A 16,358-nucleotide genomic window follows, 5' to 3' on the forward strand; every position below is an offset into this window, starting at 1 on the left:
TAGACATTATCTGTTTAATTTCCTGTTATAGCAAATGACAGGTCTTTAGTTCCATGACCCCATATATATATCCAAGTAGTGTCCTGGCGCCTATTCTATCTTCTGGTGCTAGCTGATCGTTAAATTTTCAGGAAGTTTGCAGACCAACTATTAAATGGTTGGTAGCTTGAAATTGGCCATGGTGGGAGTATTTACGCCATTGAAATCAGCATAGGTTACCAGGGCTTCCCCCACCACCCCGGAGAACTAGTTAAACATTTCCGAGCACACCACAGTTCTTCCTCCATATTCACAATTGTAGTCAAGAGTTTAATTTTAATGACTAGTACATTTTGTTCTCTGTATAGCCCATTGGTGTACCAAAATTATGGACTTCCTTATTTTACATGGAGTTAATAATTGCCTTATCATCATCAGGCTGACACCTCCTGAAACTAATGGACAATCCAAGAAAAGTGTGACAACCAATAATTATGCACTTACAAAGTATTTTTTGCCAAGCAAATGAATCTGAATCTATTCAAGATTTACAAATATGAAGAATAGACAGCTTGATAGCACTAGAAAGCTAGATAGCACAAGAAAGCAATCAACTAAATCCAGAATGCAAAACATTCTACAGAACCAATGACTCACTTTCTCCAGCAAATGAATGGCATAAATGGCGGGGGGGAGGAGGTGGTTAGGGGACTATTACAGAAAAAAACAGACTTAAGAGTCATAGCCACCAATTTCCACCTATGGACCTTGTTTGGATGCAAACTCAAATTAAGGAACAATAAAAAATATGCTTAAGAGATACATGCATCCCTATGTTTATAACAACATTATTTACAATAGCCAAGATATGGAAGCAAGAGTGTCCATTGATTGATGAATGGATAAAGATGTGATATATATATATATTTTTTTTTTCTTCTTAGATTTAGGAATTTCTTTTTATCCCTGCTTAAAAAAATTTCTCCATGTACACTGTAGGTTGATGTCTTTCTATTTATTGTGCTGGGCCCTTGTGAAACATGTGTCTAATAGGTCTGGGAAATTTTTCTGGGTTGTTTTGTTATAACTTTACATTTTCTCTGGGCTCTTTTCCTGTGACTCTTATTCATTGGATATTAGACCTATTAATCCTAATTGAAAGATCTTATTTGGAGAAATGCTATTTGGAATGAAACAGGAAGGAAGTCAGGAAAGGCTGAATGAGCTAATCTGACCCAGATGAAGAAGGGTGTAAAAGAAGTTTGGACGGAAGTGTCCTAGACACTCCTGAAACCGATGGTTTGACAAAGCCACCAGGAAATCCTTGAGTCAAAGCCTGCTGACAAAGGAATCCTGTGTCTTAGAAATGGGTTCGCCTTATTATTTCTGCCACACTCAATCATTGGTGGTAATCTAAAACCAAGCATGGACTCGGTGCATGCAGTGAAGGATTTCAAAGCAATGCACCTGGGGTCCTGGTCAATACCTTCCGGTTAGATCTGAGGTGCCAACGTCATGGCCACTACTGTAAAGTAGGTTCTATTATCACTGCGATGTTGAATGCGTTAGTTTATGTACCGTCCCTAGAACACCATCACACACATTTCAAGCATTAACTACGGTTAATTAACTACTGTTGAGGAGTGACAAGGAGACGCCTGCAAGGGTCTGTGATTAGCCACAGGAATTATGCTCTAAACTTTAGGATCTATTTATTTCTACTTGAAGCACGATTCCAACAGGTTTAGTTAACTGGAGTACATAACAAAGCCAGGTTAGAAATGACAGTGTACAAAGAGATTGGAAGCCCATTATTATTAGAACAATCAGAAAGCTGGGAAAGGTGTGTCTGACAGCAGGGAAAGAGAAAAACAACAAAAGGCAAACACAACGAAAGCATATATTTTCATGATTTTCAGCATCAGGAAACTTAGCCCCAGCAACTTCAAAAGGCATGGGTGCTTGGTGGTATTTCAAAAATGTAACAACCAATGTTCATGATAATGACTCTGATATCAAAAAACGTTTCACCGGCACTTGGGGGAGTCAGGAAAAGTATGAAATGCATTTTACAATGATTTCCATCCAGAATAGTTAAAGCCGTAGAGAAGCTCCACAGAAAGGGTAAATCCTCCAGGATTCTGGACAGCTGAGAGTTTTATCGATCTGATTAAATATACGGCTTTTTTTGTTTTCCTGTGCATAACTGCATATCATTTCTTACTATCACTTGATAACGAACAATCCTTCTCCTCATTTTACAGCCTGATTTTGTATCGAGATCCCCACACTTTGTGTGGCATCCGTCATCACCGCCTAGGTTCGCTTGCTCGCTAAGCAAACAAAATCTCTACGATAAATCGCGACCACCAGCAGAACTCCCGAGTGATTTAAATTAAGCTCCCGAGGGGGGCTTGGCTGTCCCGAGGCTGTCGGGAGAGGCCACTCCGGTGGCGCATGCGCAGACTGCCTGGCTGCCCGCAGCCCCTGCCTCGCTTTGACAGCCCTTCTTGTCTCTACCCAGCGCTCCTGTTCTCACCCAGGAACCACCGACACGCAGTGCTTCCACAAACACTGGGCTAACAACAACATCTCTGGCCTGGGATAGGTCACCAGCTACTTGGAAGAATAACTGAGAAACCCTGGCAACAGCTCATCTTCTAACCTCCCAGCAGGACTGCCAGAGTCTGAGAAGCTGCCTTCTAGAACCACAGACCTCCGCTGTGAACGAGGCGGCTTTTAGCGGGCACAGTGGGATGGCAGCCGCTGCGCGAAGAGCAAAACATGTAGGATGGCGGAGAGAAGGAGCTGAGACACACACACATAGGCAGACACACACAGACCACGTGCCAACATGCACACAGTTCGGGTCTGGGTCACTTCGGGCTGTTGTAACAAAAATTCCGTAGACTGGGTGGTTTAAAGCACTGCGAAATTTATTTCTCACAGTTCTTCTTTAAGCGAGGAAATCCACGATCAAGGCTCAGGCTGGTTCCCTGTCTGGTGAGAGCCCACTTACTGGTTCATAGACAGCCAGTCTTCTATGTCCTCACGTGGAGGAAGACACTCTGGGATCTCTTCATAAGGGCACTAAGCCCATTCAGGAAGGTTCTGCCCTCATGACCTAATCACCTCCCAAAGACCTCCAAATACTATCAAATACTGTCCCGCGGGAGCGGGCGGCGGGGGGGGGGGGGGGTTCGATTTCAACATATGAATTTGGGCGTGCGACCAATAAAAAAGGAAAGCTCATTTAGAATGGAGTCAGGAGGCCAGCAGGGGGCGCTCTCACACGCTACCACTCCTAGTCAATTGCAGACCCACCCGGAAGAGACTGGATCTTGCCTGTGGATACTTTACTAGCCCAGCAGCAGGAAAAGAAGCGCCCCATCCCCACTCCGCAGCAGTCCAGCCCATGAGATACCATCACAATTCAGACAATGAAAAGCCATTATACTTCAAACTCCCAGTTTACTCCAACCGACTTTTTATTTATAAAAGTCTTCCCAATCTCACCCTTTCCTCTGTACAGGAGTGTTTCTCTTCTTTGTTCTGCAGACATGCCTTTGGTTCTGCCATAGCTTACTTGTCCAAAATTGCAATTCTCTATTATTTCCAAATAGTCCCATTTTTGCTGGTAAAAATAACTGGCAGTTTTATTTTTAAGGTTAACAGGGGGGACACAAGCATTCAGCTTACAGCCTATCTAGAACATAGTTCAACGTTAAGAACAAAAGCAGAATCTGTCTCATTTTCCCACTGATTTGTAATCTCCTTGGGGGCAGAACTGTTGTTTGTTTGCATCTACACTAAGTAAAATTTATGAGGAGGGAGACACTGTCATGCTAAGCAGGCAGTACGTCATTCATGCTTGATAACAAAGAACATGTCCTTCCTATGCTTACGAGTCTCTTATTAAGGGTTTGTCTCCCTCTCTGGTTTCATCTTGTTTTATTCTTCCCAGGTGTTTTTTTTTTTTTTTTTTTTTACTAACCAGAATCATGCTGTATGTATTGTTCTTTGATGTGCTTGTTGGAGATGTTCTCAGCCTAGCACACTCCTTTTATCCATTCTATATTCCACAGAAATAGATGTTTGGGTTGCTTCATTCTGCTGTTATAATTATTCCCACTTTTGTGCACAGACTTGAGCACAGGGGGTGGAATTTGAGGGAAAGAGTGTCATTTTGAGCCCTTGGCAATCTGAGGTGAAGGCATGTTGACCTGGCATTGAGCAGGTAGCAGGCCGTGCATGCTGACTCGGGCAGGAGGGCAGCTGGACTGTGAATTTGGGACTCACAGGCCGATGGCATAGTGTGTGACAGGGATGTGGCTGGTTTTGCTTTTAATTTTTGTTTTTCTGGGAAACTCGATCTCTCCCTCTATTCTAAATGAAAGCCTTGCTGGATAGAGTATTCTTGGCTGTAGATTTTTTCCTTTTAGCAGCTGGAATTTATCATGCCACTTTCTTCTGGCCTGCAGAGTTTCTGCTGAAAAACCCATTGATAGGCGTATGGGGTTTCCCTTGTATGTACCTGCTTTCCTTTCTCTTGCTGCTTTTAAAATTCTCTCTTTATCACTACTTTTGGCCATCTTATTTACTTTGTGTCTTGGCACAGACCTCTTTGGGCTGGTTGTGTTGGGGGCTCTCTATGCCTCCTGGATCTGGATTTCTCTTTCCTTCCCCAGATTCAGGAAGTTTTCAGCTATTATTTCTTCAGACAAATCTGCCCCCTTTTCTTGCTCTTCTCCTTCTGGGATCCCTATCATGCGACTGTTATGCTTGACAGTGTTGCTGAGTTCCCTGGGTCTATTCTCATTTTGCATATTCCCCCCTCCTTCATCTGCTTGGCTTGATTACTTTCCATGACTCTGTCCTCCAGGTGGCTGATCCTTTCTTCTACTTCCTCTTACTTGCTATTTATTCCAGATGGGTTGCTGGAGGGGAGTTGAGGGAGGGGGATGGGGTAACTGGGTGGTGGGCATGAAGGAGGGCATGTAATGGAATGAGCACTGGGTGTTGTATGCAACTGATGAATCACTGAACTCTACCTCTGAAACTAATAATACACTACATGTTAATTAATTGAACTTAAATTTTAAAAAAAGGAAACCCCCCAAACAAACAAAAAACAACAAAAAAACAAAAAAACAAAGAACATGTCCTAAAAGAAATCTGTTCCCAACATTATTACTAGAACCAAAATAGCTGTTAATTTACCACAGGTTTCATTTTCCCCAGTTCCTGGCTATTACCTCCTTTTAAGTCATCTGCTGTTTTGGTTTGTTCTTGTTTTGTTTTTGGTTTTGTTTTGATTTGGAAAAGGGCTCAAAGAGCTGTGCTAGATTCCATATGTCCCAATGGACAGCCAGTTGTTTTAATTGTATTGAATTATCACTTCTTTCTCATCTATTCTCACACACAGCCTTCTAAAGTCATCTATTTTTCAATGAGCAGCATTTCCCCTTTCCCTTTCATTCTAGATGGCATCAGCCCATTTTGAAATATACAGGTAAAAAAATAACTGAAAGGCACAAGGAAAATTAGGCAGGAAGAATTTGAGCCTGCTAGGTCAGATTGTTACTTTTTTGGCTTATTTTTTTCTATTCCCAGTTTTTTCCCCCCTCATCTTTGTATTTTTACAAGTCTTGAAAATTAAATGTGCAGCAACTCCTCAGGAATGAGTAAATTCAAGACAATAGTTGAGTGACAATCTTTAGGAACTAAAATTTATCTGAATTTAAAACTAAATTGTTTTGTTTAGTAAGTAAATTGGTCAGATATGAAAAAGTATTCCAGCATTCCAGCTTCTGAGTACAAACAACATGTTGGCGAATTTGTATTGATTTTACCTGCCAATCTAGATGCAATCACACTTTTTAAAGCAGATTCCTGTAATTTGGTTTTCTATAAAATGTCACCAACGCATTAAATACTTTGAAAACAGTCTTTGTAAATCAATCTGCACTTATTAGATTTATTTAAATGATAGCATTAGAATTCCATGCCGAGATTTAATTTGGTGTTAAAATAACTCCCTACATGAGGAACATTTCCAAGGGCGGAGAGGCTAGTTCCCAATTACTTTCATGCCGTCAGTGCTAAATGTGTTTAATGACTCACTTACCTACAAGCTGTGGGTTCTCTGAAGAGCTCCCTGTTCAGTGAGATGCACACATTTTACCTCAAGCTATTTCAAATTTTCAAAAAGGGGACAATGCAGAACCATAGCCAAATAAAAAGTAAAGATCTTACCTTGTTCATGTCAAAGGTATTATAGACTTGATCAACATGTTGATTGGCCTTTGAATTCAGACCCTGCAGACCCAAGAATGTCTTAAATTCATGCAGTGTTTGCAGGTCGGATGGATATTCCCTCATAAATTTTCTGTCCCATACAGAGTTCTCTTTAGCAGGAACTGCTGTCTGACCACCAGCTATGGATTCGCTATTTCCCATCGTGACTCACAGTCTCCAGCTTTTTCTCAGGTTGTTTTCATGTAAGGTTCCTACCGATTTAGTTCCTCACTCTTCACTAAAACTGGAGGCTAACATATGTCTTTAGAGAGTTACTCTAAACCTCTTACAGTTATAGGCTAAATAAGAATAGAAAGCCAGTGAGATTAACTCATCTGTACAGTTTTAAGACTAGGTCATTTATCGCTAACTGATGGAATTGCACTTACTGACATTCAGAGATACAGTTTTCTGTGAAGGGCAGAGGCAATATTTTAAGCAAGTAATCTTTGCCATATTGTCAGCCTAAATTATGCCTACATTGTGGAGTGGGGTCTCATGGAAGGAACTCTGAGTTGCAATCAGGAAGCCTGGGCTCAAGGTTTTGTTTACACTTACTGCAGTGAAACATTACAGGCTCAGCGTTCCCATCTGTAAAATAATAAGAAGAATATTTGCCTTTTCATATATAAATATTGTGAAGATAAATTCAGATGAAAAAAAAAATCTTAAACCACAGAAAAATTATACATTCTGAGTACAATTAAAATGTAAAGGAGGTCTACGTCCAGAAGAGGGAAATGGGTAGGAATAACCGTATTAGTAGTAGTAAAAACACTGTAGGTGCGGTAGGCAGAAAAGTGCAGCCTGCAGATAAAAGGACACATTAAGCTGTGTCTTCAGGCATTGTTCTTATCTTTTTTTTTTTTTTTGCTGTTCCTGCCTTTTACCCATGCCCTCTGCCTGCTTGTTTTGTCCCACTCCAGTTCCCAAGCTGATCTTGTCTGAGTCAAGCCCCAATTGCAAAGGACTTGAAAATTGAGTGAATGAGCCTAAGAACTCTATCCATGGTCCAGTAATGGAACTGAATTGTCCTGTGTGGTCCTCAAGCCAATCTTGCTGCCAACTGTACATAGAAATAACAGACTTCCATTATTTCCACCTGGGGGTCCTCTGGTCCCAAGCCTGGTTCTCCTCTCCTAACCTTACTCCATTTTTCCCCCAGTTCTCATATTGACTCAGTTCCTAAGTCTGGTTTCTGCCTTAGTCCCTATTCCTTAGTCCTAACTGATTACCTATTTTAAACCCAAGGTTCCCCAAGAACTGGAGCCTTTGGGGCCTAAATGAAGTGCCTTGACAGGAGGTGGGGGTAGTTAGGGTATATAGGATTGATTTTGTTTCAAACATACCAATGTAGACTTTATAACAGAAAAATTTTGATTCCACAATGACAGTTGAATAACAGGTATTCAATAAGGTTATAGAAATGTGGAACTCATTCATTTGGAATGGGTATTTACTCTAAAGATACAAATGTAGTGATCCAAAGGGGTACGTGCACCCTGATGTTTATTACTTGAAACCATTAGAGGAGATGAGATTCTTCATGCAGAGGACAAAGAAAGAAGATGAGCTGATGAGGATTCAGTCCTGATAGGAAATATAAGGAATATCCTGTTAGGATCTTCAAAGACCATTCTCTGGGGAAGTTCCTGTGCAGATTCTTTCTAAATGTCTGCCAGAAGGATGTTCAGAGTCATTGACTTCTTATCACCATTAACATTTATTAATCACCAATTTTTAGATTAAGAAAAGAATGGCTGGTGATGATGGCAGAGAAAGATAAAGTTTTCAAGGAGCCAAGGAAATCTCTTGTGGAAGGAAGATTTTTGGATAAATCAAGAATACGAGGACCTGAGGTCCAGAAACTGTATTTCTTCATATAAATGATGCTTCTTTAAAATGATTACTTGCTGATACAGAAAAATATTTAAAACTATTACAAATAGTATAAGGATTCTTATACTGGATACAATATTGATATCCAAACTCAGAAAAGTATATAAAACATTAACCTGCTATAAGATAATGGGAAAAAGACTTCATTTTTTTTTTTTTAAAGATTTTTATTTATTTATTTGTCAGAGAGAGAGAGAGCAAGCACAAGCAGGGGGAGCAGGAGAGGGAGATGGAGAAGCAGACTCCCCGCTGAGCGGGGAGCCCGATGTGGGACTCGATCCCAGGACCCTGGGATCATGACCTGAGCCGAAGGCAGACGCTTAACGACTGAGCCACCCAGGCATCCCAAGACTTCATTTTTAAAAGGTCAAAGAATATATCTAAATTACAATAAATTTAACCAGAACGTGCTGGATGTATATGAAGAAAAAATTTAAATGCTAATACAGGGCACCCATAAAGACCTGAACATACAGAAAACCATATTTTGGTCCCGGTAGAAAGACTTGATATTTAAAAAAGGCAATTCTACCTTAATCTATTACACCACCACCCACCAAACAAAATGCAAATAAAGTTTGAGGGGTGGGTGTTGACTAAAAATGCTAATTCTAAGTCTGGATAAGAATAAAACATGCAAAGATACAAAAGAAAATTCTGAAATATAAAATTATTGACTACCCCTACCAAAACTGTAACATGGGTCCAACATGAGAAAAGTTGGAACAATCAATGAAAAATAATAGGAAATTTTTTTTTAACTTGGCCCAAAATGCAAATAGGAATTTAACATGCCATAAAGATAGCACTGCAGATCAGTGGAGAATAGATTAGTTATTCAATGAATAGTTTGGGGACAATACTCTATCTATCTGGAAACACAGATTTTTAGCTTACTCCCTTCACGAAAATAAATTCTAGATGAATCAAAGATTTAACAATTTAATGATGAAAGTCATTATAGCAAAGTAAAATTTCCTTATACTTTTAACATTAGAATGTCCTTTCTAAATATGACTCAAAACCAGAAAATGAAATTAACCCCCTCAATTTTTTAATCCCATATGGCTCGAAACACTATAAAATTTTTTTCAATAAAAAATTAGGAGATGCCTTCTTGGGAAAAATGTCTGTTCATGTCTTCTGCCCCTCAAAAAGTTGAAAATAGAGCTACCATATGACCCAGCAATTGCACTACTGGGTATTTACCCCAAAGATACAAATGTAGGGATCCGAAGGGGTACGTGCACCCCAATGTTTATAGCAGCAATATCCACCATAGCCAAACCATGGAAAGAGCCAAGATGTCCATCAAGAGATGAATGGATAAAGAAGATGTGGTATATATATACAATGGAATATTACGCAGCCATCTAAAAGAATGAAATCTTGCCATTTGCAATGATGTGGATGGAACTAGAGGGTATTATGCTAAGCGAAATAAGTCAATCAGAGAAAGACATGTATCATATGATCTCACTGATAGGAGGAGTTCTTAATCTCAGGAAACAAACTGAGGGTTGCTGTAGTGGTGGGGGGTGGGAGGGAGGGGGTGGCTGGGTGATAGACATTGGGGAGGGTATGTGTTATGGTGAGCGCTGTGAATTGTGTAACACTGTTGAATCACAGACCTGTATCTCTGAAACAAATAATACATTTATATGTTAAAAAGAAGAAGATAGTAGGAAGGGTAAAATGAAGGGGGGGAAATTGGAGGGGGAGACGAACCATGAGAGACTATGGATTCTGAGAAACAAACAGGGTTTTAGAGGGGAGGGGGTGGGGGGATGGGTTAGCCTGGTGATGGGTATTAAGGGGGGCATGTACTGAATGGAGCACTGGGTGTTATATGCAAACAATGAATCATGGAACACTACATCAAAAACTAATGATGTAATATATGGTGATTAACATAATAAAATTAAAAAAAAATTAGGAGAAAATAGCCGTAACAGATATAATATAAAAAAGATAATTTCCCTAACATAAAAATAGTTCCTATAAATCAGTAAGAAAATACTTACCACTGGGTCATCTGGGTGGCTCAGTCGTTAAGCGTCTGCCTTCAGCTCAGGTCATGATCCCAGGGTCCTGGGATCAAGCCCTGCATTGAGCACCCTGCCCTCTCCCTCTGCACCCCACCCGCACTCATGCACACACTTTCTCTCTCTCTCAAATAAATAAAATCTTAAAAAAAAAACACCACCAAACAGAAAAATGGAAAAAAAGCCAAATTTAAAAATTTAAATGAATTTTAAACATGAAAAGATGCTCAATCTTACACATAGTATAAGAAATATACATTAAAACTACAAGGATATACCACTTTTTACCTACTTGGGTCAGCAAGATAAAAAAAAGTTTGATAATTCACTGGGTAGGTGAAGGTGTGAGGAAACAGGCACTCATGTTGCTGTGGGAATGTATATTAATAAAATTTTTATGGAGTACTACTGGGCACTATCTATTAATAATAAAACATACATGCCCTCTGACCCAGCAATTCATCTTCTGAGATTTATTTAACATATACCTGCACGTGTGTGAAATAAACATATTTACAGAGATCTGCGCATACAAACCCAAAAGAATGGGAAAAAATCTAAGGGACCATCGGTAAGAGAATAATTAAATAAGTTCTAGTATGTCCACAGAATCAAATAATAAGGAGCAGGGAAAGATAATGAGAGACTCTCCATGTACTGAGCCTGACATGGAATGATCTTGAAGGTATATTAACTGTAAAAAGCAACAAAATCTTGGATGCCATTACGTTTGTATTTATACCTGTATAATGACTTATATGGTTTTATGTACATTGATTGTTTTTGGATGGATTCATAAGTAACTAGTAAAAGCACGCCTCGGGGGAGGAGTAATTAAGTGTCTAAAGACAAGGATGGGGTGCAGACTCTCCACCATATCCCATCTCACACGTTCTGAATTTTGTATTGTATGTATGTACGTAAAATTAAAATTCTACAATTCCACCAACATTAAATGTTTTATTGCTTTTGTCCAAAATGGCAGATATTTCTAAACAAATAAAAATAATCAGTTATCAAGGAAAATATAAAAACAATTCTTACATACGTGTAGTATGTGTTCACATGGTCCTTAGAAGACATGTATTTGTACTACAACTCAACAATAGGATTATCATATAAATTATATCTTACAGTTTTTGAGGATTTATATTTTCTGCTTTACCAAGTATTGGCTGTCGTGGAGAAAGGGCATAGGGTCTTCCTGTTTCAACACAAGTTTTAAGAGGAGGTGATTCTGTAGTCCTTTGTACACTGATTTTGAAAACCACTGTTTTCTAGTTTTTATAGTCTTTTAAGTGAAAACAGAATTTAAGCCTAACTGACATTTCTTTCTTATAGCTCACGTGGGAATTGGAGAACTCTAGAACAGCGTCTGAAATAACAGGAAGAGTTAGGGAACCTGACTGCAAATGTGTACATTGTAAATCAGTCTCTATTTCTAAAGTACACATGTTCTTAGGATTACACAGGACAAACCGTACAATAACAGAGTACAAGGGGAAATATGTTTTGAAAAGAATCTTTGTCTTATTAACATTTTAAACGTGAATATCTTTTCTGACTTCTAATTTTGAGAATCACTTTCCGTTTTTTTCTAAAGGGAGACCGTGTTCCACATCTGTAGTCACTTTATTTAAAGCGTTCCGGAAAAGGGGATTATCTTCTTTAAGCAAAGCTTCTAAATACCTGTCAATCTGCTCCTGGTCTCCTGCTGGACTACCCTGGAAAAGAGAACCAACAATCAGAGCAGGCCAAGAAGCTGCAGGCTACACCTCTGTGGCCTCGGGACAGTCCGCCTTAGGGTTCCTGCAGCAGCAAAACCCACCTGGCCCTGGAATAATGCCTTTCATCTTTTAAAATGTTTTCACCTTTAACCTCATTTTGTGCCCACAAGCAGTTAGGAACTTGGGTCATTTCTTTTTCTTCCTTAGTGGAGGTTAAGTTCAACTGGTTTCCATCTATTTAATTACTTGTCATATTCCTAAAGCCACTCCGCCTCCACCTTGTCCTTCTCTGTAATAGATTCTCGTCTCCCCATTTTAAAAAAATTTTATTTTTTTATTCTTTTAAAGATTTTATTTATTTGTCAGAGAGAGAGAGAGCGAGCACAAGCAGGGGGAGGGGCAGAGGCAGAGGGAGAAGCAGGCTCCCCACTGAGCAGGGAGCAGGATGCGGGGCTCGATCCCAGGACCCTGGAATCATGACCTGAGCTGAAGGCAGATGCTTCACCAACTGAGCCACCCAGGTATCACTTGTCTCCCATTTTAAAAGTTCATGAATCTGGAGTGCCTGGGGGGCTCAGTAGGTTAAATGGCCACTTTTAGCTCAGGTCAGGATCCCAGAGTTCTGGGATCGAGCCCCATGTCGGGCTCCCTGCTCAGTGGGGAGTCTCCTCTCTGTCTCCCTTTGCTCCCCACCCCTCCTTGTGCTCTCTCTCTCACCCAAATAAATAAAATCTTTAAAATAAAAGTTCATGAATCTTTAGCCTTCTAGGAGAAACAGATGAGTAGGCAGATTTTGACTTCTCTGCCGGTTCTCTTCCTCTGCAGCATCTTTACCCCTAACCCTTGGCTTCCCGCCCTCATCTGTCTCCTTTTCTCTCCTTTCCCCCAGTTCTCTATGGACAATTTCATACTCTCCTTCCCCGGGCTGCTTAGTCCAGGAACAGGTGGGCAAATGCCCCCTCTTCACGGACTTAAATATCACTCCCTCAAGCCCAGCCATGGGCTTAACCTGCTCTCCAACCTGGGCTGACGGATAAGAGAATTTTGAAAAAGGACCTTTCAGAAACAATCCCAGTTTTATGATTGTTCCCAGTCAGTGGCAACACCATCCTAACTTCTCCATCGCTCACCCAGTTCCATTAACTGTGCTTCTGCTCGGCTCCCTCTGCCCTAGGCCTCAGACAAGGCTGGACCGTACTGAGTCCCAGCTTTGTGCCTGGGGCCCTGTCCCTACAGACAAGCTCACCTGATAGTCATGTTCACCTAGATTTTCACTCACTGGCCCTGAGCAAGGAATGCCCTGTGTGACCCCTTCTGACACTGACAGCTCTCCGTCTGCTCGGTTGACTCTAATTCTTTGGCTCTGCTCTGTGCCTGGCAAACCAGACTTCCTTCTAGGACTTCCGGCTGGTTCTGTCCCCAGCCTCTGCATGGGCCTGCTCGGTCCATCTGCTCTGGGTCCCCCTCATTTCTCATCTCTGTTCTACACCAGTGCAGTAGGCTCTGGCGATCAGAGGCTGTGGAAATCGAAATCTGAAGTCAAGGATGAGAGTAAATCTATGTGGGCAAGGAGTCCTTTGAGTACCTCTCCAATGATACTAGATATACTCTGCAGGCTAAAGCCCCTCGCCTCCTTACCAAACTTCGTGAATAAAACAAATTAGTAGAATTCCTCTGGCTACTGTGCGGGAAAACCAGGGGTTTGGCATAGAAGGAAGAGCAAATCATAATTCTTTCATGTTTTTCTCCCAGCCACACATAGATGTGCTATTATGAAAGCCAATAATTTTTTTAAATTTTATTATATTATGTTAGTCACCATACATTACATCACTAGTTTTTGATGTAGTGTTCCACAATCCATTGTTTGCGTATAACACCCAGTGCTCCATTCAATATGTGCCCTCCTTAATACCGAAAACCAATAATTTTTATGAACTTTTTTGATATAGAGTAGTATTCGATTTTTATGACACAGAATTTCTTTGGTCTCTTGAGTTTTTGTTAGTAGAACAACCATCATCGCTGAAACTGTACCTCGGTGCCAGGCTCCGTATCAGATCTTTCACACATAAAAAACATTTGCCACTCTTTACAGCCACAAGAACCACAAGAGCTGTTGCCTAGGCCACCTAAGGCAGGGGGAGGGTGGTATCATTTTTGCTGTATACTTAAATTAAGCAAAAATATTTTCTGAGTTTCATTTTGTACTTAATAATAGAAGAGAAACCCCAAAGAACCCAAAAGACGTACATTTTGTGAAGGAGGAATGGATTCACCTTGAAATGTTCGCAGCTGGGACTGGAACCCAGGTGGCCTGGCTTCAAAGCCCATGCTCATCATGTACTATCCTGATGTGTGTGCATTTCCTGGTCTCTCCCTGACTCCCCGTCCTGGGCAAGGTAACCCTCCACTCAGTCAGGGCCCTCCGTGGGGCACTCAGCTCCTGCCCTCTCACCTTGTATGGCCCAGGAAGGCCCTGTCTCCTGTCCCAGACTCAGGGCCTGTGTCTGAGTACAAAATACCATGTGCTTTCCTAGGCTCAACTGTTGATTTCTCCATTTATTTCTAGCATCTATGGAAAGACTCCTCAACCATGGCTATACATATTTTAATTTTTTATGGATTATATCCAGCCTTTCTACATGCTGTAGAAAGAAGATGGACTTTCCCTCATTAGCTCAATCCATCACAGGAGCCCTGTTCTGTATGCGTTCGTCCATCCAAACAAGATGAACAGCATACTTACACAACGTTTCCTGACCTCTAACCTCTCCTCAAAGATTAGAAGAGCCCATTTTTAATTATGTATTGAGATAAAAATTAAAATACTTTGTTGTCTGATAAAATTGGAAAAAATTTCCTACTGGAAATACACAGTTGAGGAGACAGGGTTGATCAAACTCTACCAACAGCACAAGCAAAGGTTCTGATTTTTGTGAGAGAGGGAAATAACAGACCTTTTAAAAATGTTCTTATGTGTACTTTCAAAGTTCCTTTATTTATGATTTCAATATCCTTATAGGGAGAGTAGGGCTACGTTAAGTGACCTGCCCGGAGCCAGCAGGTGGATGACCTAGTTCAGTGCTCTCTCCACAAAGTACATTCCCACTACTCCAAATTTTGTTACTTACCAGCTGGAGTTTCTGCAATAGTGCTGCCAGTTTTACCCGAAGATTATTCAGTTTATCTTCAGTAATTTTTCTTTTTTCTTCACATTGTCCCAGAGATATTTCATTAACCACTCCTCTTTGATTTGCATCATAGATAATGGACTGCATTTTTCTCTTTAGTTCTCTTTCATATTGGGCCATGTAAACATTCTGGATCTGGGAATGTTTTTAAAAACAGTTTTAGTATATTTTTCAAGTACTACTTTTTGCCCTAATATCAGAAAGCGATTTCATATTCCAGTTCCGCACGTATGTACCAAGTGTCAACTCTACATCTGTGTATGAAATTTAAGACACGGAGACACCCTGAAGGAACTTGCAATCTGTTGGAAGAGGAAGAAAGACCAGGAAAAACGTGTGATACTCCAGTAACTATGAGGATGGGAGAAGCACACCAAGGTGAGCTTGGACACCCTCGCTTTGAAATGGAAAAAGAATCCAGTCGTGGTTGGATTTGTCTGCCCACCAGTGATACCAGAGTATGCAAGGCACAAAGGGGGTGGCTGGTAGTGACCCCCTCTCCACAGCACCAGAACTCACAGGTAGTGACAGAATGGCAGGCCACGCAGGGCTTTGCTGGCAGATGATGGCGTGTTATTTAGAACTCATGTCTGTAGCATCTGAAAAGCACAGAAGCTACCATCAGAGTAATTCCTGTTCTGTGACTTTCTTCGGGTCCCTTGTCCTGATGCAAAGAATATGGTTGTTGACGTACACATGTGACCCTTGCTAATTCGAGTCTTGGTTGTTTCCCACGAGTTCATGATGTGACCAAGGCACTCACAGAGTAGAAAAGGGAATGGAGAAGCAAAACGCTCCAATTTTTTTTTTAAAGATTTTATTTATTTATTCATGAGAGACAGAGAGAGAGAGAGAGAGAGGCAGAGGGAGAAGCAGGCTCCCGAGGAGCAGGAAGCCTGATGCGGGACTCGATCCCAGGACCCTGAGATCATGACCTGAGCCGAAGGCAGACGCTTAACCATCTGAGCCACCCAGGCGTCCAAAACGCTCCAATTTCAAAATGACATGTGTCATTTTGTGTCAACATTTGGAGAGGGCCGGGGGATATTCTGAGAAAAGAGATACAGAGCAAATCCTGTTTTGATACACATTTGAATGTTTCTGTAAAAAGGAGATTGCTGTGTTCTGATATGACTGCGCTGCCAGGAAAACTGTAAGGTGGTCTCATTTGTCTTCTGGGTCTACTCTTGCCCCCTGCCCCCACCACATTCACTAAT

At 40.9% G+C, this 16,358-nt stretch overlaps 2 protein-coding genes across 2 annotated transcripts in view; both read right to left on the minus strand.

Annotated features, from left to right (window-relative positions):
- GUCA1C (guanylate cyclase activator 1C) overlaps positions 1-6,438 on the minus strand; it is a 31,834-nt gene extending 25,396 nt beyond the window's left edge. The window contains exon 1 of the mRNA XM_045863924.2: positions 6,235-6,438. Within this exon, the coding sequence (XP_045719880.2) occupies positions 6,235-6,438 (204 nt within the window). The remainder of the gene's footprint in view (positions 1-6,234) is intronic.
- A 5,362-nt stretch (positions 6,439-11,800) lies between these two features.
- The window catches only part of MORC1 (MORC family CW-type zinc finger 1), a 170,399-nt gene continuing 165,841 nt past the window's right edge, over positions 11,801-16,358 (minus strand). The window contains exons 27-28 of the mRNA XM_064589446.1: positions 15,082-15,276; positions 11,801-11,944 (exon numbers count right to left, since the gene is read on the minus strand). Of these exons, the coding sequence (XP_064445516.1) occupies positions 11,801-11,944; positions 15,082-15,276 (339 nt within the window). The remainder of the gene's footprint in view (positions 11,945-15,081; positions 15,277-16,358) is intronic.

Source organism: Mirounga angustirostris, unplaced genomic scaffold (assembly GCF_029215605.1).
Source record: "Mirounga angustirostris isolate CCGP_5_RB_7025 unplaced genomic scaffold, mMirAng1.0.hap1 SCAF_1, whole genome shotgun sequence".
NCBI classification, from domain to species: Eukaryota; Metazoa; Chordata; class Mammalia; order Carnivora; family Phocidae; genus Mirounga; species Mirounga angustirostris.